This window comes from Clavispora lusitaniae, assembly GCF_014636115.1.
Source record: "Clavispora lusitaniae strain FDAARGOS_655 chromosome Unknown tig00000223_pilon, whole genome shotgun sequence".
Classification (NCBI taxonomy): Eukaryota; Fungi; Ascomycota; class Pichiomycetes; order Serinales; family Metschnikowiaceae; genus Clavispora; species Clavispora lusitaniae.
This window is the reverse complement of record NW_027093981.1, coordinates 51,118-73,549: the sequence shown is the minus strand read 5'-3', so window position 1 is coordinate 73,549 and position 22,432 is coordinate 51,118. Positions and strand designations below refer to the sequence as shown.

The 22,432-nt window shown below is 44.3% G+C and overlaps 10 protein-coding genes across 10 annotated transcripts; 2 read left to right on the top strand and 8 right to left on the bottom strand. All coding sequences in view use genetic code 12, as the record gives it.

Moving 5' to 3' along the window:
• Positions 1-643: 643 nt before the first annotated feature.
• On the bottom strand, positions 644-1,015 carry FOB63_004381 (uncharacterized protein; the record flags this gene model as incomplete). Its single annotated transcript, XM_002614378.2, has 1 exon — positions 644-1,015. The coding sequence occupies one exon, from the start codon at positions 1,013-1,015 to the stop codon at positions 644-646; it is 372 nt and encodes a 123-aa protein (XP_002614424.2).
• Positions 1,016-1,269: 254 nt separating this feature from the next.
• On the bottom strand, positions 1,270-1,515 carry FOB63_004380 (uncharacterized protein; the record flags this gene model as incomplete). Its single annotated transcript, XM_066102397.1, has 1 exon — positions 1,270-1,515. The coding sequence occupies one exon, from the start codon at positions 1,513-1,515 to the stop codon at positions 1,270-1,272; it is 246 nt and encodes an 81-aa protein (XP_065958250.1).
• Positions 1,516-2,000: 485 nt separating this feature from the next.
• FOB63_004379 (uncharacterized protein) lies at positions 2,001-3,104 on the top strand (the record flags this gene model as incomplete). The annotated part of the gene is made up of 1 exon (XM_002614379.2): positions 2,001-3,104. The coding sequence occupies one exon, from the start codon at positions 2,001-2,003 to the stop codon at positions 3,102-3,104; it is 1,104 nt and encodes a 367-aa protein (XP_002614425.2).
• Positions 3,105-3,713: 609 nt separating this feature from the next.
• GAR1 (H/ACA snoRNP pseudouridylase subunit) lies at positions 3,714-4,487 on the bottom strand (the record flags this gene model as incomplete). The annotated part of the gene is made up of 1 exon (XM_002614380.2): positions 3,714-4,487. The coding sequence occupies one exon, from the start codon at positions 4,485-4,487 to the stop codon at positions 3,714-3,716; it is 774 nt and encodes a 257-aa protein (XP_002614426.1).
• An 824-nt stretch (positions 4,488-5,311) lies between these two features.
• On the top strand, positions 5,312-9,517 carry CTA3 (Cta3p; the record flags this gene model as incomplete). Its single annotated transcript, XM_002614381.2, has 1 exon — positions 5,312-9,517. One exon carries the CDS (start codon positions 5,312-5,314, stop codon positions 9,515-9,517), a length of 4,206 nt encoding a protein of 1,401 aa, XP_002614427.2.
• Positions 9,518-9,660: 143 nt separating this feature from the next.
• On the bottom strand, positions 9,661-10,824 carry JLP1 (sulfonate dioxygenase; the record flags this gene model as incomplete). Its single annotated transcript, XM_002614382.2, has 1 exon — positions 9,661-10,824. The coding sequence occupies one exon, from the start codon at positions 10,822-10,824 to the stop codon at positions 9,661-9,663; it is 1,164 nt and encodes a 387-aa protein (XP_002614428.1).
• Positions 10,825-12,052: 1,228 nt separating this feature from the next.
• ZCF3 (Zcf3p) lies at positions 12,053-12,589 on the bottom strand (the record flags this gene model as incomplete). Its single annotated transcript, XM_002614383.2, has 1 exon — positions 12,053-12,589. The coding sequence occupies one exon, from the start codon at positions 12,587-12,589 to the stop codon at positions 12,053-12,055; it is 537 nt and encodes a 178-aa protein (XP_002614429.2).
• Positions 12,590-13,740: 1,151 nt separating this feature from the next.
• Positions 13,741-14,169, bottom strand: FOB63_004374 (mitochondrial 54S ribosomal protein mL43; the record flags this gene model as incomplete). The annotated part of the gene is made up of 1 exon (XM_066102396.1): positions 13,741-14,169. The coding sequence occupies one exon, from the start codon at positions 14,167-14,169 to the stop codon at positions 13,741-13,743; it is 429 nt and encodes a 142-aa protein (XP_065958249.1).
• Positions 14,170-14,890: 721 nt separating this feature from the next.
• MUP1 (Mup1p) lies at positions 14,891-16,297 on the bottom strand (the record flags this gene model as incomplete). The annotated part of the gene is made up of 1 exon (XM_002614387.2): positions 14,891-16,297. The coding sequence occupies one exon, from the start codon at positions 16,295-16,297 to the stop codon at positions 14,891-14,893; it is 1,407 nt and encodes a 468-aa protein (XP_002614433.2).
• A 2,022-nt stretch (positions 16,298-18,319) lies between these two features.
• Positions 18,320-21,931, bottom strand: FOB63_004372 (uncharacterized protein; the record flags this gene model as incomplete). The annotated part of the gene is made up of 1 exon (XM_002614388.2): positions 18,320-21,931. The coding sequence occupies one exon, from the start codon at positions 21,929-21,931 to the stop codon at positions 18,320-18,322; it is 3,612 nt and encodes a 1,203-aa protein (XP_002614434.2).
• Positions 21,932-22,432: the final 501 nt, after the last annotated feature.

Below are 22,432 nucleotides of genomic sequence, written 5' to 3'. Positions count from 1 at the left end.
TAAAAAACCGAATAAGCTGGCTGTGCTTCGCCGTCTCGACTGTAATGGGTGATAAAAGAGAAAACAGCGATTCCAAGAACCAGTCTGCTTTACTGCTTGGAATTGGCTCTGTTTTATATTTTCTCTTTTTCGGGTTCTTTTTTTTTTTGTGTGTTCGGCTATATATTACTCCCTTCATGACTAAATGTCTGCATTGCGACACAAGCCTGTTCGATCGTGGATATCTGTATCAATTGTATTATGGTTTCGTCAAGCAGAAATACGTTTACTGGAATATTATAGTGACTGAAGATTTTATTCGTCTTTTCTACTATTATAGTTGGTACTGAATCTGTCGTGTCAGCAACCTGACATGCAAAGATGTTCTAAGAACTTGATCACTCCAAGATTCTCACGCGAGTTCAGGTGATCTATCAGTAAGTTGAATTACTACTCCTTTGAAAGCTAAGAGAGCCCCCTATTGAGAAGAGAACAATCTTAGCTTTCAGGTCGAATCAGAGGATGGGTAAAATTAGACATTTCTATTCCTACTTAAGCCAACTTCTTTACCATTGACTCTAGTATTGCTCAGTCGTAAACCTCTGTCTGATGGCATTCCAGTGTACCACGACATTTGCAGCTGTTCACATGATCCGGAACTTGATTACTTCAAAAATGACGTAATAAGACGTTGCTTCTGACCCAACCAGAGAGCGTACTCTGTATGATCCTTAAGGTCCCCGTCATTTGTACGTGGGTGGATCAAAACAGACAACTTGTTGTGATTAAGTTGGTAGAAGGCCAAGACACGAGCAAATAAAGCCGGCTCGTACTTTCCTCCAGTATCCAATTCCCACATTGAAATTGGGTGTGGCCCAATTGGCTCTTCATGTGGCTTATGAAGCCGAAGATCCCCAGCCTCAAGTTCGGAAGCAAACTCTTTTGCGACTTTCTCCCTGAAGGAATTTGACCGTTTGGTTTCCTCTGGGTCGTTTTTGCGCCAGTAGGTGTGGAAATCGTAGCTGCGGATTGACATTATTGCCCTGTCAACTTTGACGTGCGGCGCCGTCCTTTATACGTTAAAGTGTGGACAGCATGGATATCGCGCGATATGGAACCTTGACTCCATATTAGTCAGCATGACAAGACGTTGACTAAAATAGGACAGAACTTTCTAGACAATTCACCATATTTATTCCGAAACCGATTCTCTGGAAATACCTTGCGGATAATGGCCGACGCTTTTTACATTGGGCTTACCATTAGCATCCTTTGGCAACAATAGTGCTATCAAACAGGCATATCAGACATGCGCACATTTACAAACCCATCGATTTCGTCTTCGGAAGGAGGTGAAGGTTCTAGTAGGTCTGGTCTGCTGCTTGGGCGTCTTTTCCAACTTTGGAACCAAACACAGAGTGTTAATGCTAGCAAGCTGCCAAGAACATTGTAGATTATGTCCACAAAGTCGAATATCCTTGCTGGATTTACCAAATTCTGAATGTACTCCAGGCCCACGCAAGCGCCTAGGGTCATGCAAAGAAGAGTCAACTTCCATGGGCGGAACCTGTCCCAGAGGAAGTAAAATTCGGCAGTAAGGAGAAAAAATGCCCCGAAATGGACAGCTTTGTCATGAGGCAAATGGATCAGGGCGAAACCAAGATATGCCGCCGCCAAAAGAGAAACAACAAAAACTGGGGTTAGTAGATTCTATGACATCGGTAAGTGAGACATACGGCACAACACAGGCAATCTTATCATGATTGTCCTGAGAAAGATAGAGGTTTTTGCACAATTCCTGTTACCAATAGCTGTAACTCAATTTTTGCGCTCGACAACAATGCAGTATTTTGTTTCTGTTGATATGTTGGTAGAGCTTCTCTTTGTGCCTGGATTACAATCGAAAACGTTTGTAAAACCGTATTCCTTCCAAGCAATAATAAGTGTCTGTATAATGAGGATAAACGATAGTGCGAAGAGGCTACTTGATTTAGTGAGTGCGCATCTCGAATTATTGCCAGATGCTTCTACCCCGGATAATCCGAGTGTCTCGCCGATCTTTGGCTTCAGTCGATTATCTAACACGTGCAGTCCCTTCCAAAACACCTGTGCCAGAAATCCCGGGAGGAAAAAGCCCCAAACCACAGTATCTACCGCCACAAGATGTATCGAAAATGATATATACACCGTTGGACTTGAATAACCGATATCGGGGGGATGGATATTATGCTCCAACAGCAGCGCAGATCTCTCACGCAGATGCTTTTTTTTTTCGAGCGTCGTTTCGCCATGAGTGGACTTGTGCTCATTACAATGACTTACCTGGTGTTAAAACGGAAAGCGACAAGAAGCAAACCAAGGGCCACTTGCCCTTGCCAGAAATATTGTTGTTGGGCCACACGAACGCAGGAAAGCTGACTTTGGTGAATAATTTGTTTATGAACAAGGAGCAGGCGAAAAACACCAATGGTGCTCCAAGTTTGGCCTACGTTTCTAGGCGAGCGGGTTTCACCAAATGCTTAAACTGCTACAATGTTTCTGATACCATACGTATCGTAGACAGTCCAGGATATGGTGAGTTTGGCGAAGAGCAGCAAGGAGAAATCGTTTTGGAGTATATACGGCGACGCAAAGAACTAAGACGAACTTTCCTTGTCGTCGACAGCACTGCTGGCATTCGAGATGAGGATGCCGCACTTATTGATTTCCTTGTGGAGCATGGGGTTCCTTTTGAAATAGTGTTTACGAAGGTGGATGCCGTAGTGAGCCGAAAGTTCCCCAAGATAAAGATGAAGTCTTCAAAGAATAATGTGGAAGCTCGATTGGCGGCTTTTGAAGCAGTGAAAGATGGAAATTCAAATGTGGTCGCACACTTTGACAGCATTATACAACGATCAGGGGTTTCGGAGTTGGCTGCTTTGCCCCGACTCTTGTTCAACAACTCTTGTGGGAACGCATTGCTACCTCGTCGTTATGGTTTTCGTGAAATTCGCTTCGCCATATTAGAAAGCTGCGGATTGGCTTTGGAAAACTCTGAAAGAGAGAGCCAGGTGGAAGAAGAAATGGTCCATGCCAACAAATCTCGACGCAAACGTGTTGTTCGGAGAATGAATCCAAGTATTTGAGTACAGTCTTGGTAATGATGCCATCTAGAAGTCCAATACAATAAATGTATCAATTATGGCACCATTCTATCTTCGAGCCTCAAAGTCGTCGCACTTTGAACACCGGAAACCTTATTGTACGACTTCACTTAATAGTTGACGTGGAATCACGATAGCTGCACTCGATTCATGTACATATTTCCTATCTAACAGTGAAACGTCCTCGTGGATAAGCTAGAAAAATGCACGCGATGCGATACTCAGACAGTCTACTCTAGAGAAGTTAGAAGCTTTGGTGATAGTTTCCTCACTATATTCAAGTCACCTTTTAGAAAATTTCTGTTTTGCCAATTTGTACAATTATTGGGTATTAATATATGAAGGTCCCAAAGTAAGTCAAAGACATGTTGTTCTCGAGTAAGAATGACTAGATAGCTGATAGGCAGGTTAAAATGATCAGAAATTGACCATACAATGTGTTTTACAAATTGGCACTAATGGATACACGAACGTTACGCTCATGTTTGTCGTGATTTCGTAAACTCTCGTCATCACCATTTTTCCTGTCCTGTCCGTTCAAGTGTATATTTTAACGATGTGAGTATTGTACTAAGCGAGGAATCATGCAATCTAAAAACGTCCACCGCGGCCACCACGGCTTCCTCCACGGCCACCAAAGCCACCTCTCGAGCCTCCTCTGGCACCAAAACCGCCTCTGGAGCCACCACGACCGCCAAAGCCGCCTCTGGCTCCACCACGACCTCCAAATCCTCCTCTCGAGCCTCCACGGCCGCCGAAACCGCCACGGCCGCCGCGCGAAGCACCTGGACCAGCCTTTCTCTTGGGCTTGGGGCCAACTTCCTTTGGCTTAGGCAAAAAGCGCTCCAAGGGGAGCAATTTGTCTGGGCTGATGTAGAACTTGTCACCATCCTTGAAAGAAGAGGCCTGAACACCCTCGGAAGGTTTGATAGTGAAGAAAACCTCGTTCAAGGGACCCAAGATTTCGTCAACCTTACCCACCTGTGTCTTGTTTTCCAAAAAGATGGGCGCGTTGAAGTATGGAATCTTAACATTGATGGAACGACACACAATGTCACCTTCGCAAGCATGCATGAAAGAGCCCATCTCCAAAACCGTTTCTGGGGGACCCTGTGGGGTTTGTGAAAATCCACCACGGCCGCCTCTGAAGCCGCCTCTGAAGCCGCCTCTACCTCTGTTCATAATGTAGTGGTTTTTTTTTTCTAGTACTGGGAAATTTTTCTGCGGCGATGACTTGGGTGCGAAACCTGGTGTACGGATGTAATCCCACTCTAGAGTGGATACAACATTCATGAGGAAGCGGCATATATAAAGGACAAGTAAGTAAGTGAATACATATTCGAAATTTTCTATTCCTGGTTTCATGACAGATCAATGTAGAATTATCTCTTACATTATGAGGCTGCTAAAATTGTCATGCCGGCTTCCTCCCATCAGAGTAACACTTGTCTTGTCTCGTAGTGGTTTAAGAACGAGACTCGTTCTAAGTAATAGAGCCAATGGAAACAAGAAGATGGGTTTACTTTCCTGAAATCTAGTTTGCAAATGTGAATTTTGATGTCACAACCTTATAGAGGTGAATCTGGAACTGAGATGGCACAAGTTCTAGTTAATGAGTCAAAGTACGAAAGTAGGCAAAATGCTCATTTTTGGCGGAAACAGACGTGAACTTTAAATGCTCGGTTCCAAGAAAACACTTTGTTTTTTTTTTTTTTTAAGTAATTAACTAAGTTTCTAGACTCTATATCAATTCTTTAGTCAATTCAGCTCGTACAAGCGTTCCGATTGTGATATTTGTGACTACTTCCCTAAAATGTGGGCAGTATTCTTATTCTCCATACAATCACACATCAAGTAGTACATCATCATGGCCAAAATCCAGAAGTAGCACGTCTGAAGAAAAGGGAATAATAGAAGTAGGTTAGTCTATCTCTGAAGGAGAAAGATCTACGGTTCTATACTTAAAATAGTCTTGTCATGTGAGAGAACACTTACCAATTTTGTAGTGTACATGTCGCGCGGAAAGAGCCAAGCCCCAACCGAAATGAGTTTAAATCGAACTGTCTTAACGCTAGAACACAATAGGATTGTGGAAGCATAATTTCAGGAATAGTTACATTGCTGTTAGTGTCTTTCCCTTCCAAAAAAATCAAGAATATGAAAGGGCCACCCCATACTCTATATGTCTGATGGACAACCCCAATACTACTTCCATTCTGGTGTACGGGTGTTTACTTGATCAACCGCACCCCGACAACTCCTATCCCGTAATCATGAGTGTTTCTCGGAATTATAGTGGGCAAACTTCAGACACCCCCAAATTCGCTGTGGGGCTCACTCCAGAGGAAAAAACTCTTTACTCGCAATTGTTCCGTGCTTTGGATCCCGATGGCTCAGGCATTGTCACTGGAGAAAAGGCCCGTGCCACATTTGAGAAATCTGACTTGCCGCCTAGTGTTTTGGGCGAGATCTGGCAGCTTGCTGACCAAGATAATGTGGGATTTTTAACGCAGTTTGGTTTCTGTTATGCCATGCGCTTGATTGGGGCGACGCAAGCTGGCAATCGCCCATCGCCGGCTCTAGCGGAGAAGCCAGGCCCGTTACCGCGTTTCTCAGGGTTGCCTCTTTTGCTGGGGCCAGGCGCCAATGGCACTCACTTGCAGCCACAAGGAACAAATTCGTCTCTCTTGCAGACTCAGCCTAGTGCTTCAGTGCCCCTTTCTGTTGGTCAGCCTCAGTCCCAGGAACCTGTGGCGCCCGTGTCCGCAGCAGACTACCAGCGCTTCAGCCAGATGTACATCAAAACTACAGGATCTGCAACTGCGCTATTGGATGGTGCATCTGCGCGTGATATCTTCCTCAAAGCGAAATTGCCCACAGACACTTTGGGTCGTATTTGGGGCTTGGTGGATGTGAACAATCGCGGGGCTTTGGATTTACCAGCGTTTGTGATGGCAATGCATCTCATCCACGGTGTTCTCAGTGGCACTTTACGGACTTTGCCCCCATTCTTGCCTCCTCATGTCTGGCTGTCTGTTCAAGGACAGGCATCTGAGCGCCTGGTGTCTAATGCGAGCGCAACAGCGCCTGGAGGAAACGCTTCTTTTAGTTCTGGATCTGCAATTCGCTCGCCACTGCCAGCAGGTGACTGGGTAGTATCAGCAGCCCAAAAGCAACAGATGGATGCGATTTTCGACTCGTTAGACAAGGAACACACGGGCCAATTGGGAGCAGACCAGGTCGCCTCGTTTTTGATGACGTCGCGCTTGGATCAACAAGATCTTGCTTCCATTTGGGATTTGGCCGATATCCAGAACACCGGTGTGTTTGGAAGAGTGGAGTTCGGCATTGCCTTGTTTTTGGTTAATAGAAGACGTGCAGGACAATCGTTGCCAAACGTGGTACCAGACTCGTTGATCGCGTCGCTTAGACTGACTAAGCCCCAACAAGCTCAGTCTCAACCTCCAGCACCTTCTCAGCCTACTCATACTCAGATTTCTTCATCCCAACTGTTCCAAGGCCAACCTGCGCAAACCCTGTCAGCTCAGCAGACACTGGCTTCATCCGGTCCACTGGCTGCTCCTCCCCAACCAAGATCTGCTCTCGATGACTTGGCAGATATTTTCAGTTCGCCAGCTCCATCCAAACCAGCTTTGCAGTCGACCTCTAGCAGCAGTGATTTGACATCAGCAGAGTTACCTAAGGTCCGTAAACAGGCGACCTCATCCTTTGTCCCTACTTCGTCTTTCAAGCCAACACTGACTTTTGGCCAGACTTTGCTTCAGTCTAAGGATACAAGCTTAATTGGTGATGACGTATCGCAAGCGAAACCGCAGACTCCTGTGGAGCCACCGAAGCCAAAGTCTGTGGACACGCCTAAGGCTGTGGACTACGAGGCGTTACGCTCAGTTCCTCCTCCTCCTCCTAAGGCACGCGATTCTTCCCAGGCTTCGGTTCAATCCCCTGTATCTAGCCCATACTCGGCTCAGCCTCCTCATTATTCCGGTCAGGAGGTGAACAAACCTTTGAACCGCGACACATTCCAACCCCCACAACCAACTACTCAATCCAGCCAATACGACTTTCCATCTCCTGTGCGTGGAAATTCCGACTTATTAGCTGATCCCAATAGCGAAATCTCTGGCAAGTTATCTGAAGCAACGTCTGATATTGCTAATATTTCGAACCAAGTTAAATCCTTGTCCGGTCAGACATCCAACTTACACGAGAAGAAAATACGCTCCGAACAGGAATTGGCACGTATATTGGCCGTTAAGGAAGATATTGAAGCCAAGTTGCGCCAATTACGCGCTTCATATACTAATGAGGTGAAACAAGTCGAACAAGTGGAAGCTAATTTGGCTTCTGCGCAAGAAGAGAACGAGGCATTGAGATCTGAGGCATCTATATCTGAGGCTAAGCTCAATCAGATCTCAGGTGAGCTTAATGAGAAGCAAGTTGCTGTTGAAGAGCTCCAAAAGACGAACTCTGCGCTCAAAGAAAAATTGGGCTACATGAACGCGGAGATCTCTGAATTGGAGAAACTGATTGAGGCTAAGGTTGCAGAAAACAAACTGTTGTCCAATGAAGTAAGTATCAAGAAGTCGCAGTTGCAAGTGGCAATTGTCAAGGTAGATGATTTCAAGAGAAACATCACTGATCTTGAAACATCGAATGTCAAGCTCAAGGAGGAAATAGAACGCGCTCACCAAGAGCGAGTTGCTGCTGAGAATCATGCCAGGGAATTGCAACTCCAGCAAGAGAAATTACAAGCTCAACAAAAGGAACTTCAAGCACAAAGTGAAGCAGCAAAGAAACTGTCAGGCTCTAATATTGGTGCTAAAGCAATTAGTGCTGTTGCTGGTGCCGTGGTTGGTGGTGCAGCTGCTGTTGGAGCTCACGCACTTTCGAGTGGTAGCAACGAAGCTAAAACATCTCAAGAGGTTCCTTCTGAAGCTACTCCTACCGGGAGAGAAGTCTCGGAGCCAATTCCATCTGTGACTGAATCAGCTCCTTCTGCTGTTTCAGCGAAGGATGTTTCTGGTCCGTCTGCAAATAATTCAACTACTTCTGAATCCGCGGAACAGAAGATGCCAGGATCACTTGATTTCGATGACCTTCCCGATGCAACTGTAAGCGGCTCAGACGTGGCAAACATCCACGTGGATCAACTTGTGGAAAAGCCCAGTAGTGACATGACCGGTCTTGACAGCGGAATGGAAACCAAAGAACTAGAGGCAACAGAGTACGAACCAGAAGACTTGGATGGACTCAAAAGACGCTTCCCCGAGGTGGACTACGACCAGACGGATCAAACTGTTTCCTCTTCTGGGGTGACTGGCTCCTTTAGACCAACCGAAGGCGCTGAGACACCAGTTACATCACCAGAGAACTCCGAGTACAGGTTCCTGTCCGCTAACGCAGGGGTGGTTGGCAGTATGGTCGGTATGCCAGGTGTTCTCGTTGGCGTTCAACGCACGGATTCTTTGACATCAAGCGTCCAGAATAATGCCTCAATGTCTGTTCGTGATGACAACATTGATAACGATAGCGAACGCGAAACTTTAGGAGAGGATCCTACTGGACAAGCAGATGTGGGTAAAGACATCAAAGTCGATGGCCAAACGGAAGATTCCAGTGAGGGTGAGCACCATTCATCTGGTGTTGGACTGTTTGAATTGGTGAATGCGGAAGATGCGAAAGGACCAGAAAGTCAATCGAATGTGACCGACGCTACTGTTCTGACTGAGGAGACTGTATCTGTCCATCCAAGAACCACAGATGAAGAATTCCCACCAATCAAAGAGTTGGACTATGACGAGTCGTCTTCTTCCTCCGATGAAGAATCACCTGAAAACTTTGATGATGCCGTTGATAATTTGGGCACAGGTCCTTCTCCAGAAAGTGAATTTGACGATGACTTCAATAGTCTTGCACCAGCAGAAGAAGAAAAGACGAAAGAAGTGCAAGACGATTTCTTTGACGAGGAATTTGATGGGCTAACGGCAGCAAATGAAGACAAGGAGGTATTTGACTCTGAACCACAGGATATCTCCATTGATGATCATTTCACTGGAGCAGCTGAAGTCAACGAGTTTGATGGAACAAGAAGTGCAATGCCAGACTTTTCTGCTGCAGGGTCCGGTGCGCAGGATAGCAACGACGAATGGGAACAATTGTTTGCTGGTTTTGGATCCGCTGGCGCAGTTGCACCAGCTGGTGCTTCCCAGACCCAGGCGTCTCACGACCAGCCCTCTGTGCAAGATTCCTCAAAAGATTTGGCTATTGAGGAATTAGTCGGAATGGGTTTTGAAAAAGATGTTGTTCTCAATGCTTTGCAAAAAGAAAACTGGAACATCGAAGCAGCCACAAACTACTTATTGGACAATGCTTAAGACTATGTTAACTGTTTATAGTGTAAATGTGATTTTGTTACTATGTGCGAACGCAATGATGGGAGTTTATGAATGATTCTACTAACTCGATAAAACCAGGCCTGTCATTCAACTATTTCAGTTTTATTTAACATTTTGCTCATTCAATCAGCATAGGTTAACTTTGCAAGTGCTTCCTTCACTTCACCAAGGTCTTCTTCTTCCTTGTTCAAGTCCTTCAAGTCCTCGACAGGTCTTTCAGCTTGAGGAGTGATTCTGAAGGCATGTCTTGAAACAGGCTCGTCCCAATCGATAATAGCAGAATGCACGACTCTTCTGTTGTCCCAGACAACAACTGACCGTGGCTCCCATTTTGCTCTCAATTGGAAATCGTGGCCAGACTCAATGTGCGTGTACAAGAAGTTCATCAAGTAGTCGGACTCCTGTTCCTTCAACTCGACGATTCTTCTCGAAAAAGGTCTGTTCAAATAGATAATCTTTTCCTTGGTAACCGGGTGTGTTCTGATCAATGGGTGGATGTGAGAAACAGGCTTTCTTCTCTCCACACCTCCTTGTCTTCTAGCATTTGCTGCTTGGTCACCAGAAGTGTGCAAAACGTGCAAGCCTTCCAATCTTTTTTGAAATTCAGGTGATAATCTTTTGTAAGCCTCAACGGTGTCTGCGAAAATGGTGTCTCCACCAGCTTCAGGACCGTCCAAAACAGAAAAGAATGTGATTCCAGGAGGCTGGAGCTCGTAAGAGACATCGGAGTGCCATCCAACAGCATGTGTTCTTTCGGAAAACACTCTCTCGAATTCCGCAGGGTTTGCTCTTCTGTAGGTAATGTGCAACTCTGGGTGGTCCTTGGGTGCACCAGAGGTAGGGTGGATATGCAATCTTCCAAAGTGCTTACCATATTCGACTGCAAAGCCTGGACCGTGAGTAGCAAAATCCTGGTCACGGAAAATCACCACGCCTCTCTGGGCAACCAATAATGCCAACTCGTCTTTACCCTTCGAGTCCAATTGAGACAATTGCACACCGGTGACTTCAGTACCCAATTTTGGAGTCACTTTTTTAGTCTTAAAGTCTCCATCAGCAGGGAAAAGATTTGGGAAAGATGGGTCAGCCCTGTGGCCAGGATCTTCATGCTTAAAGAACTTCAATGGTGGGTACTTTTGGTTTGGGTTCCAAGTAGGCAAAAAATCTGGGAAAGCAGCAACGTCTCTTTCTGCCTTTCTAATGGTGAGGATTCCATCAGCGGTGATTTCGTCTGTCTCCTTGTTGAAGTGGGTGTCAAAGTTTCCCGATTGGCGAGTCTGAACCATTGTGTTTATGCGACTGGTTTGCTTGTCGTATGAAAGTAAGACGTAGCTTGTCTCTTGGCAGCCCAGAATTTGTGTCCTTTTATGTCATTTTGCGGCGCTTATTCCGCATCAGGAGCCACAGTTCGCCAATATTTGTATAGGTTTCGCATAGATAAGCAAAATGGGTGCGAAATTCCACTAGGACATGTGACCAACCGTTGTTTTCCTGCAGGCAGACTGTGGGTGATGGTAAGCGAGCCACAGTCTAACGGAGATAAAACGGGAATGCAGCAACCATCTGCATAAATACCCCATCACGCAATGCCGTCAGCGGAAATTTCAATCATTGGTTCCTTTAGAATTAACTTTTATTGCAAAAGAAGGTATTGTTTTGCCTAAAACCTTACGATCTTAACTTGACGATGACAATTGGAGATACAGGTTTGAGTGCCAAAGTGAGATCTCCCTACAGATTACTAAGCACTATATACATGCACATTTTGCAAGACATTCTGCCGTGAAGATTTCAAAAGGCAATCGTATCACAATAGCTCCCAATTCGAAGTGCCGTAGAGAAGGCTGACATTTTTGTTGTTAATGTAGCGCTCGTAAATATGGTGGAGCTGAATAGAAACGCAAGCCTCTGAAGGAGAAGAGTCAATTGGTCTAGGATTACATCGAAATGGGATTCTAAGTTTGATATGCCTTGGTTAGATCCCGTGCATTCCCAGTAAGCCACTCTTTGAACAATATAAAGAAAGAAAAAAAATTAAAAAAAAAAAAGGGAATCAGAAGTTATTTCGTCCGGGAAGTCGCAGCTTCGCATGATATGCATGCCTTGTCGTAAATGTATTGTCACTAACGTCTGGCGATCTATACAGAGATTCCGATAAAAATTGCTTATTACGTGAAACAACAATATCCTGAACAATACAGCTTCGCTGTCTCGTGGCATTTTTGATAATCAAATCGGGCTGTGGACCTTGCTGTATGGTCACCATTGGAGCGCTTTAGAATACCAATCACTTGTATCAGTAATAGTGATATGCGAGAACACCTTAAATTAGGAAAGCTGCAAGTTGTTCTGGTCTACATGGCAAAGTGACTTCGTGTCCTCCTTGTCCTTCAGTAAGTCAAAATTTTCATTCCTATATTATTATCCCAGTTAGCACTGTTAACAATGCTCCGTGTGAGACCCTGTCCGAATTGTCTCCCATTTCCGTCCCATACTAGTCCTGCTAGTGCTCAATCAGCTTTTGATCTGACATAATTCCCGGTCTGCGCCAAACGAAGTGACCACAAACTGAGCCATCTTTGCTTGTTTCTTGGGACGGCCGGGCTTGGTAATCTTGTACTTGCTTGGAGGGAGCTCCAAAGGTTTGATTTCTTTTCCTGAATCATCAGCGCTAACTCTGGGCGACTGGATGGGCGAAGGATAAGCACTGGCGCCATTTGTGCTTTGTGGCTTCTTTTCGGTTGCAACCACGGCAGGCGATACTGATTCAGTTTGCTTCGCTTCTTCGGACCAACAGCAGTCCATAAAGTTCCGGATACATGCCTGGCACTTTCCGTCGACTTTCACCTCGTCACACTTCTTCTTCCGTCTTCTGCAAGTCAAACATCCTGTTTTCGTTCTCTTTTTCGTCACTGTTTCGGCCCGAGCCTTTGGTTTGGTGGTGGAAGTGCGCTTGCACCCAGAAGTTAGGGAAAACACTTGCTGGTAACTTTTGTAGTTCACAGACATTGGAGTAAGAGAAGTAAGTAAGGTAAAATTTCTCGTGGACATGTCATTTTGCTTATGGTAGCAAAAGCTCTGTTTGCCGATGATTCACTGTCCCATAATGGCAACCCACAGAGATAGCCGCGCAAAAATTGCAACCGAAGGCGAGAAATGGTGCGAAAATAGTGGGTCTCTCGCGTTCTGCTGCTTTTTGTGGCAGTGCCGTCCGCGAAAACGGCAACCACACACGAAAGGCGCCAATACCTCCTGCCGTTTTAGGTTTACTACTGTCTATGCTTATTCAGTGTCGCGTGAGTTTCTTTCCATATACTTTAAAGCTGGGGTAGAATGTCTGGTTATAGGAACATAGGCTTCGCGAAAAGTTCATTCGCCTTTTAGGGCAATTGCGATGCTTGGCGTTTCTGTCTCTTCCTCTAAGGTTTCCACCTCTTCACTATTTTGGAGAAGTGCTTTTTGGTATGTACTATCAGATACAGATTCATTACCCACTATTGGTCTTGTGAATCTTTTGTTTCGTTAAAAGACCATGCTTCTCTTCTAAATTTGTAGTTCTCTGTGGATGTCAATTATTCTTGATTAATCGTGTCCAATCTCTAGTCGTTTACAATTTTCTACAGAACCTGAAGGATCACGTTTGAATTTTCTTATGCAAGTACGCTTTCTCCCAAGGCTACCAAAGTAGTACTAACAACCGTTGTATTGAACTTCAATTGTTACCATTAGGGTTTGTGATTGCGCATTTCATGTCAGGTGTGTTACAAATGAGTATCCCAGTTAGTTTCTAGTCTGCTTGCGTGTTTGAAGTCTCGTAGTTTGATTTTCCACAATTGCCATCTATGCCTTTCCCTTCTCGATGAAGTTGTTTGTGTTTCACTGTATACATAGACTCTTTCTTCTGAGGAACTGATCTAGTCTCGAAGAATGATAGTGCCTGATCCTAGTACCCAGTAACATCATTCAGCATTTGCTTCAGCGCCAATTAGAATCTGCCTAGTGTAATAGCTCATAGATTTTGGTGTTCCTAACTTATCTTACATTAATGACTTCTGGTCCTGTGATTTGGAAACACTGTCATTCACTTCTTCGTGCAAGACAGTCTTATGCTAGTAATCTCATCTAGTCTACCTACTACATGTCATTTCAATTCTTCAGCATTTGTCCTTATTCCTATGTACATCGTGTTCCTCCCAGGGAACTTAAATTCTATGTCTGTTTTCCTTGGCAGCATGCAAAGGAGACCAGATCCCTCTAACAGACTCGTTACTCGACATGACCTTGTGGTTGAACTTGAATGGAGCGTTTCCACTCTTTTGGCTGTGCTCAACCAATTTCTTGGCCAAATCCAATGCAGATAAGTTTCTCACGTCAACAACATTTTTCGCTCCGTTGTTGTAGTGGAATGTGACTTGTGGGTGTCCATTTCTTTGAACAATCTCCAAAACTGTATCCTTGTTCTTCTGGGCAAAAGTTCCGAGGTTGTGCTTCGATTGGGTCAAAAAGTCTCTTACTCCTTGGGAAGAACCACCCCAGTTGCAGTACTGAATGCTGATTCTATAGCATGGCTTGACAAATGAAGCTACACCATTGCGGGCCAATGAGACCTTGGGAATAGCTTTGACTGGCATATTTTGGATGGGGCACTAGTGAATGAATTTTTTCTTGATCTTTTCAGGCTCGAAATGTGTGTGCACACCACTATCACGAAGGATTCTTTCCGCAGACACATCCTAGATTTCTTTAAAAGAGGGATACTTGATACAGTATTTTTTGCAAACAATGAATTCTAATGTTTTCGATCTTCTTTGCTTTATTCTTTCCTTTCTTTTGCTAGATTTCCCTGCTAATACCACAAGAAACCCGTCTCAAGCTGACGTAATTATTCAGACCAAGCATTAATTATTTGAAGATCCCAATTGTAAAAAATAGATCTAGAGGGCACTATTCGGTTTAGTTTTTCCTTTGGTTCTGTCTCATTCGACTCGTTATCATGAGTCCTAGTCTCCTCATAAATTACTATTGATGTCACAACTTTTTTTTTCTTTTTTTTTTCTTTGTTCACTATCTTCAGTGCGTTATGTCTACGTAAAACTAGCACGTTGAATAGAGGTTTGTTTTTTGTTTCTTGCATTTATTATGAAAGTGGTTTTTATTTCATCTTTCATGGCATTCGTAATATGTCACCGGGTTGACAGTTTTTCTTTACATTTCCTTGTTAGTACGATGTACAATTTTGTCTACCATCGGCCATCAAATTATAGGTCCTACGTTATCTTCACAATTAGAATTTCCATTATAGGCTTGCATCGCCACTTATTATACACGAGAACTGAATGTCGGGGAGAACCGCTACTCCTTGAGAGCTTCCTCATTAAGAATCTCCTCGGTATGTCTGTCAGGATCCACACCATGAGGAACTTTGAAGAACTTATTTCTCCAGAAACCGTCGGAGCCGAGAACTTCCTTTGAAATCAAAGTGTAATGGCCAATACGAGGCATGATTCTTGTCCAACAAAGCCAGTAAATAGCGCCAATAGCAAAAACACCCCACGTGACAACACAGTGGATGTAGTATGGCAAGCTTTTGTAAACCGACTGGCCGTGAGAAGGAGGGATGTAAGGAGCAACCACCAAGTAAATGGAGCAAAGGAAGAAAAATGCTACCACAGGCCATGGAGCAGTAATAGGCGCTTTCCATTGGCGTCTTCCTTTATAAGTTTCGTACTTAAGGTACAACAAGCCAAGCGCAACAAAGGTATTGACAACATTCAATGGATAAGAAATCAAGTTCAAAACAAAGTTGTATGCGTCACCTGGAGGTGGAGCAAGAATGGTGACAATACAAACAATCCAGTGCTGGAACAATCCAACGAAAGGAGAATTGAATGGTCTTTGGGAAGCAAAGAACTTGGAAAATGGCAAACTTCCTTCACGGCCCAATTGCTGAATGATTCTTCCTTGGGAGAAGATAACGGATAAGACATTACCCAAAGTTGACAATGCAACAATGACGGAGGCAGCCTTCTCGGCCTTGTTACCAAAAGCATGCTTGAAGAACAAAGCAACCACGATTCTTTCGGACTTTCTGATCTCGTCTGCTGGGATAACCGCATAGTATGCAACATTCACAAAAATATAGAGAATGGCGATGATGCACAAAGCACTAGGAGCAGCAATTCGCAAAACTCTCACGGGGTTTTTGATTTCACCCAAGGCGTAGTTAGCATTGGAGTAACCAACATACGACCAAATGACATTGTACAAGGCATTAACAATACCATAGCCGGTTGGAGTGGTGCCTTTGAAAGAGTCAGTGAAGTTGTGTGGGTCTGAGTAGTTTTTGCTCTTGATACCTCCGCCTAAAGCGACCCAGCCAGTGACACTAATGAAGACAATGACACCCACTTTAAAGACACCCAACGCATTTGCTAAAAGCAAACCGGACTTCACATGCAAGGAGTTAATCAAAAAGGCAAAAGTGATGACTGCCACACCAATACCTCTTGAGTTCCACTTGGTGATTTCTTTGCCGGCAGCGTTCAAGAGAAATTCACCAGTCACAATCGAGTTACCAGCAGCCCAACCCAAAAAGAAAACGTAAGATGCATACATGGCTGTGACGAAAAACTTTGGCTTTTGGTAGATGTACTCCAAATAGTTCTTTTCACCACCGTTTCTTGGAATGGCAGAACCCAACTCCATATAAGTAAGAAGACCGGTAAAAGCGATAATAGATCCGACAGCCCACATAACCATCGAAGTGCCCACAGAACCTGAAAGGTTGAGAATTGTACTGGCAGTAGAGAAGACACCAGCACCAACAATTCTATTTGTGCACAAAAAGATGGCAGACACCACGCCAATCTGCTTCTTGTTCTGATCTATGTTGACCACAGCGACATTGGATTCATTGTCTGAGGAAACCTGGAGGTCAGGAATGTCCTTATTCTGGAAGGTACTTTCGGATTTGACTTCAACCAGAGAAGACATTTTTCGGTTTGGCTGCAAGTAGTAGGGAACTTTCACATATTTTATATGTTCAGGTTACGTTCCACACCTAGTTTCTGCAAGATGGCGAAAAGCGGTCATCGGGCCGGCAATCGCCAAAGAATCCCTCGGAAGTTCATAGCTTAATGCCCAGCGCATCACGTGAAGAACCCCGGTCGGCCTCGGACTAGAACGGCTTTTTGTCTCTGGGCGCGGCGTTCGCACAAGACCAAAGGCGTTTCTTTTGCTGTTGCTTTTCTTGTCCAGCCACACCCTCTTATCAGTTATCGTACATAATCCGTGATTGCATCTTTGTTTTCGGGACAAAAGGAAAACTGCTGAAACAAAAGCTCAATTGTGGACTTGGTCTCGACCTTCCAGAGCAGAAAAGCAAGTAGTTCAAACACTTCGCTAAGTAACTGACACCAAACGAAGTGGCCATCTATGTCATTTCACGTGACTGTGGGAATATCGCTACGCCGTTCTTTATATGCCGAAACCGCTCCTGACCATTTCGCCCTAATAACGCGACCTTGCATTACATGAGCCACAGTAGAGAACAAATCAAAATCTTCTTTACTTCAATGTACGAAGGCTATCCATGCTAGGCGTATAGGCGCCTCTTATTTTTTTTCTTATGTGGCGCCTTTTACGAGCCTAAAAGCCGTATGGCGAAGGTATCAATCTAACTAATTCGAGACGTGCGCAATGTCAAGGTATGGCATATCGAAATCTACTGGAGTGCATCTGTTTAAGTCAAACCTGTCTAAAATTAATCACATCGGAACATATCATTTTCATCTCGAAGACTAGTGCATAAAAGTGCCGGTTTAGTGCTACTAGGGCAATCTATCGTCGGATAGCTCATAGGTGCTCCATTGTCATTTTTTTTTTTCTTGGTTTTTCTTCTATTATACTTCTATTATTATTTTTTTCTTTCTTTTTTCTTTCTTCCTGTTTTTTTTTTTTTTTTACTTTTCACGCGATAACATTTGTTAACCCTTTTTGGCGTCATCATTCGGGGACATACAATTAAACTGCTATGGACAGTGCAGCTCTTGTTCATCTAGTTCGTATCTGCATTCATCGAATTTGTCAGAGACATCTAGACTTGTAAAGTACCGTAATTGTTATCCGTTATCGATGTGCATGTCAGTTGATTAAGCCTCTGTACAAAGTACTAATTCCATTAGTGTTGTTAATTGATGATAAAATAACTTATTTATTGATGATTATCTTAATAAGTGGATTTGCAAGTACCTATAGGATTATTATGAAATCTCATACATGAACCGAACATATCAAAAGTTATTGGTAACCAAAGAATCAGTCGTTTTAGTCCTTACATAGTTTGCAGAGTTGGTTCATATGCAAATGATCACGTAATCATTTTTTTTCAACTCACTTTGCTAGTAAGAATTATTATAATACGATCTTTGGTGCTCAGTACACTTGTTTCTAACCGAGGATTGTTCGTGTTTCTCATGCTCAGGTCACAATTCTTTTGACTGAAAAAAAAAAAAGCGCTCTTGTACCTTGTATGGTGATGAAGGAAGTTTTTCGGCACCTGTTGCAAAATACGGGCACTATAAGTAGTTGTAAAAACTAATAAAGTAGCAGCCTTCTGCTTAATCTAAAAATTTTGTGTGGTGCGTTCGTTAACTGTCACTCATTTTTTTAATTGACCTTGTGTTCTTCAAGGTGCATCTATTATAAATAATCTTAAGTCATTTTATAACATCTGAAGTTTATTTTTGTTTTCTTTTATGAAGATCTGATTATATACATAGCCTAAAGCAATTTGGCGAACGCCTCTTGCGCCTTTTGCAAACTCTCTTCTGTACCAGCCAAGTAGATAAAGTCGTGGTGAGCTTCATTTGCACGTGGAACTGTGATGAAAGCACCTGTGCTCTTACGGATCTTGTTGATTCGGGAACCTTGAGGACCCACAATCTTTGGGAAGTCGCTCGATGCCTTTGGAGAGTAGAACCACGCCACATGTGTAACATTCTGGGCTTTATTCAATTGCTCAACAATCATCAGCTCAGCTTTCTTCGCCGCTGATTCCTCGCCAATAAAACGCCATGGAATGGATTTTTCGGACCCACTCACCACAAATTCTGTTGTGGTGAATTTGCTAGAAGTCTCGTCTTCAGGTACAGCATTCGCTGGTGGTGCAGGGATAGCCGCATTGGATAAGTTGGTCGCTTTACGTGTTAAGTTGCCATGTGTCACATCGACACCAACTTCAGTACGCAAGCGCTTCAAAATGGCACCCCTCTCGGAAACCCAGGCATGGAATGCTTCAGGAACATCAATACTGCGGCTCCAGTTATCCTTGGTAAGCTCGTCCAACTTTGCTCTCAAAGCAGAGATCTTCTCTGGCAAGCCAACTAATTTGATATCAGTGGATGGCTCATTGGGTCTTGGAATGTGGATCTGCACACCGAATTCTTCTTGCAATTGCAGTCTGACACTGCCACCAGGACCGACAACCAACTTGTGCTTTTCTTTTGCTAAGTCATACTTCTCCGTTACTGTGGCCTCTTTTTCTGCAACAAGTTGCTTGATTTGTTCCACAATGCTCTCAACTATCTTCAGATTGCCCTGGCACACGACCTCATCCAGATCTGAGCCTTCATGAGGAATCCGCAATAAGCGGGAATATTGTTGAGTCGACAAGCTGTCACCACCTGCTTTGGAAATAATTCCACGCATGACTGATCCGCTAGGGCCCACTAAATCGCGGTGGTACTTTGGTGGGACATTCACGGTGATAGTGACGGTGTTTTCAACTTCAGAAACAATTTCCTTGATTTTTTCACTTGCCTCCTTCAATGCAGTTCTTGAACCAGTGAGTTCAATTTCGGCATTGCCGGTTTCATCCTCTTGTTCTCTGTCGCGTTTGAATCTGTAGTCGACACCAGTGCTGTCGGCGATATCTCTGATGGTTTCACCATTGCGGCCAATCACCCTGGCAATAGCCTTAGTTGGAACATGAAGAGTGGTCTTGTGTCCATTCTCCTTTTCGAACTTGTACAACTCGTTCAATTCTTCTTCGGCCTTGGATACTCCCTTTGAAGGACCGCGGATCGTCACCTCATTTCTCTTTGCGTCAGTGCTGTCGCTCTTACCTTCTGATGGAAAGCCGATCCGCACATTGTACTTGTCTTGCAATCTGTTGATGGTACTGAAGTTAGGGCCAATTATACGGCGGTGGTACTCCGCCTCAATACGGATACGAACCAAAGTGTCGTCAGCCAATTTCTTTGCGGCCTCGGCAATTGCAATTTTGGCACGATCAGCATTCCATTTGATTCCCGAAATGACAACCTCTGACTTCAGTGTCTTGTCTGTTGCACTCTCGCTATCCTTTTGATCGGCAATGTCAATCTTGACCCCAAAGTCGTGTCTCAATTTCTTGAGGTTGGCTCCATTCTTACCAATTAAACGAGGTACAGCCGAAGTGGGGATAGCAAATGTTGTCTTGTACTTGAGGGTTTCATCAAACCTTTTGTTCTCGCTTACGATGGTGTGCATGTCCTTTTCAACCTGATCCACCTCAGCCTTGTATCCGTGTATATACACCTCATCCGGAGACTGCTCTTTTCCATTCAGGTGTAATATCACCTCAACAGTACCTGGTTTTAACGAGTCCAAGAGAATTCTTATAGTCGTACCATTTGGTCCTTCAATCCCGTGTTGTTCTTTGGAGGGGATAGAGATGACTTTTGTGGCTAATGAAGACAGAATTTCCCTCAAAGAATCAAGGGCCTTGTCTGCTGTATCCAACACAGACCCAGACTCTTCAAAATCCTCGAAATCCTCGCCATCCTCTTCGTTGACGTCAAACAACACAATAGTGTTCTTAAAGACGACGTACTGAATACCTTCCACTGTATCAAGGGTTTCCGGGACCTTGTCCATTAAGAAATAGTCAATGTCGGAAACAATTTTCGTCTGCAGTGGTGTGATCTTGTTGACAGTAGAAACGATAGCTTTCTTGGCATTTTTAGCGTTTTCAACTTCGTCGTTCTTCACCACAATTTCAATAGGGATCGATGTCTGCGCTTCATCTTCTAATTTTTCAATTGGAGTGGCATGCACTGATACGCCATACTCCGAGGAAATGCGGCTGAATGTGCCGTTTTTCGTCAACAATGCAGCAACCGCCTTAACATGCACCAAGTTACCCTTGTGAGCCTTGCTCATGTCTAAAACTTCCACCTTATACTGGGAAGTAGTCTTTCTAGCCTTTTCTTGAGCAATTGGAATTTGCTTCTCTTCGCCAATGAAACTGACCTCGGTCTTGCCCTCTTCAGGTAATTTTATCAAAACATTTTCTTCCTTCAAAATCTGTTCGATAGGCAAGAATTGATGCTTCACTTGCGGAATGGGAACCTTAACTTCCACAATTTCGGATTCCAAGTCGCGAAGACGTTGCTGGATCTCAGTTCTAGCTGCCAAAGTATCTTCCCTTTTACCACCAACGATAATAGACTTGAAAGCTGAATCAAATGGTGGAATAGACACATTGAGCTCAGGATATCTGGCAATGATATTTTCAATTGCTTTACCGGCGAAGGCTTTGATCTTGTCGTCAACGGCAATACGGACTTCTAAGTTTTTGGTTTCTTCCTTGACGATTGCCATGATTTGGTCATGGGCATTCTTGGTTCCTTCAATGTCACCGACAATTTCTACAGCCACGGTCTTCAAGTAGATATCCATGGCTTCATCTTCGTCATCAGACGATCCTTCATTCTTGTTTTCGTCCTCCAAGTGGCCAATGGTAATTTTGACTTCGTTCTCTTCAATGATTGGTTTTAAATTGCGGCCCTGAGCGCCAATTACCTTAGATCTAACTTTAGCTGGGATGATAAAGGAGATGGAAGTAGGCTTGGTCAATTTCTGGATAACAAGACGTTTGGCTTGTTTGACGTCCGCACGTTTACCTGTGATCAAAAATGTTCTCTTCTTGGTGTGTTGCGAAGTGGTACACTCGATGTTCGTGGCAGTGTTAGTCTTAATGGAGGTCATGATCTTGATGAAGTTGGGACGGGCCACGTTCAATTGGTCTTCGGCGTCCAAGGAAAAGGCCTCTTGCACAATACCAGAGGATCTCTTTTTGGGGGCCGAGCCCGAGGAAGAAGGCGCAGACACGGGAGCGGAAACGGATCCAGTAGAGTTGGGCCCCCAGGAAGAAGCGGAGCTAGAAATAGCAGCAGGAGAAGATGCCTTGGACAGGCCACCTAATACCGGGAAAGCCGATTCGTCATTCAAGGAACGAGGGCTGTCAGTCGAGGCGGTGGTTTCGGAAACAGGTGTAACAGACTCTTGATAAGGCTCAGAAACATACGTGCCATTGACACGGGCAGCGATAATTTCAGCAGGGGTAGCCATGATTGAAAGATTCTAGAAACAATTCAGTAGGAGGAGACAAATGGACAATGCTGAAAACAGCAGCGGGACGGGAAAGCAGACGGAGGAAAAGCCGAAGAACTCAGAAAAATCACACGAGCACGGAGAAAGATGCCGATTTTTTGCGGGTGTGCGTTGTCAGTTGGAGAGACTTGTGGTAACGGAACAGAATTTTTCAGGCCACACCAACTTCAACCCGGCTATAGGACGGCATAGAGTGCGTTGGCTTTTTGGTCGCGCCCCCTCGTAATTTACTCGCGGACGCATTGTCTACGTCGCCTAAACGCATGCATTTGAGCTAAATGGGTGAAGCCACTTTCGAGAAAGTTGCAAAACTATGTTGGCTATTGTGTTGAGTTCATTCATTTTGGGGATCCTTGTGCCATCCCATTACGCTTCTCCATGTGTAAATGTACTTCCTATGCGCTAGTATTCGTAACCATGTGCCTGTACTCGAGCAGTGTACTTTACTATGTATATCAC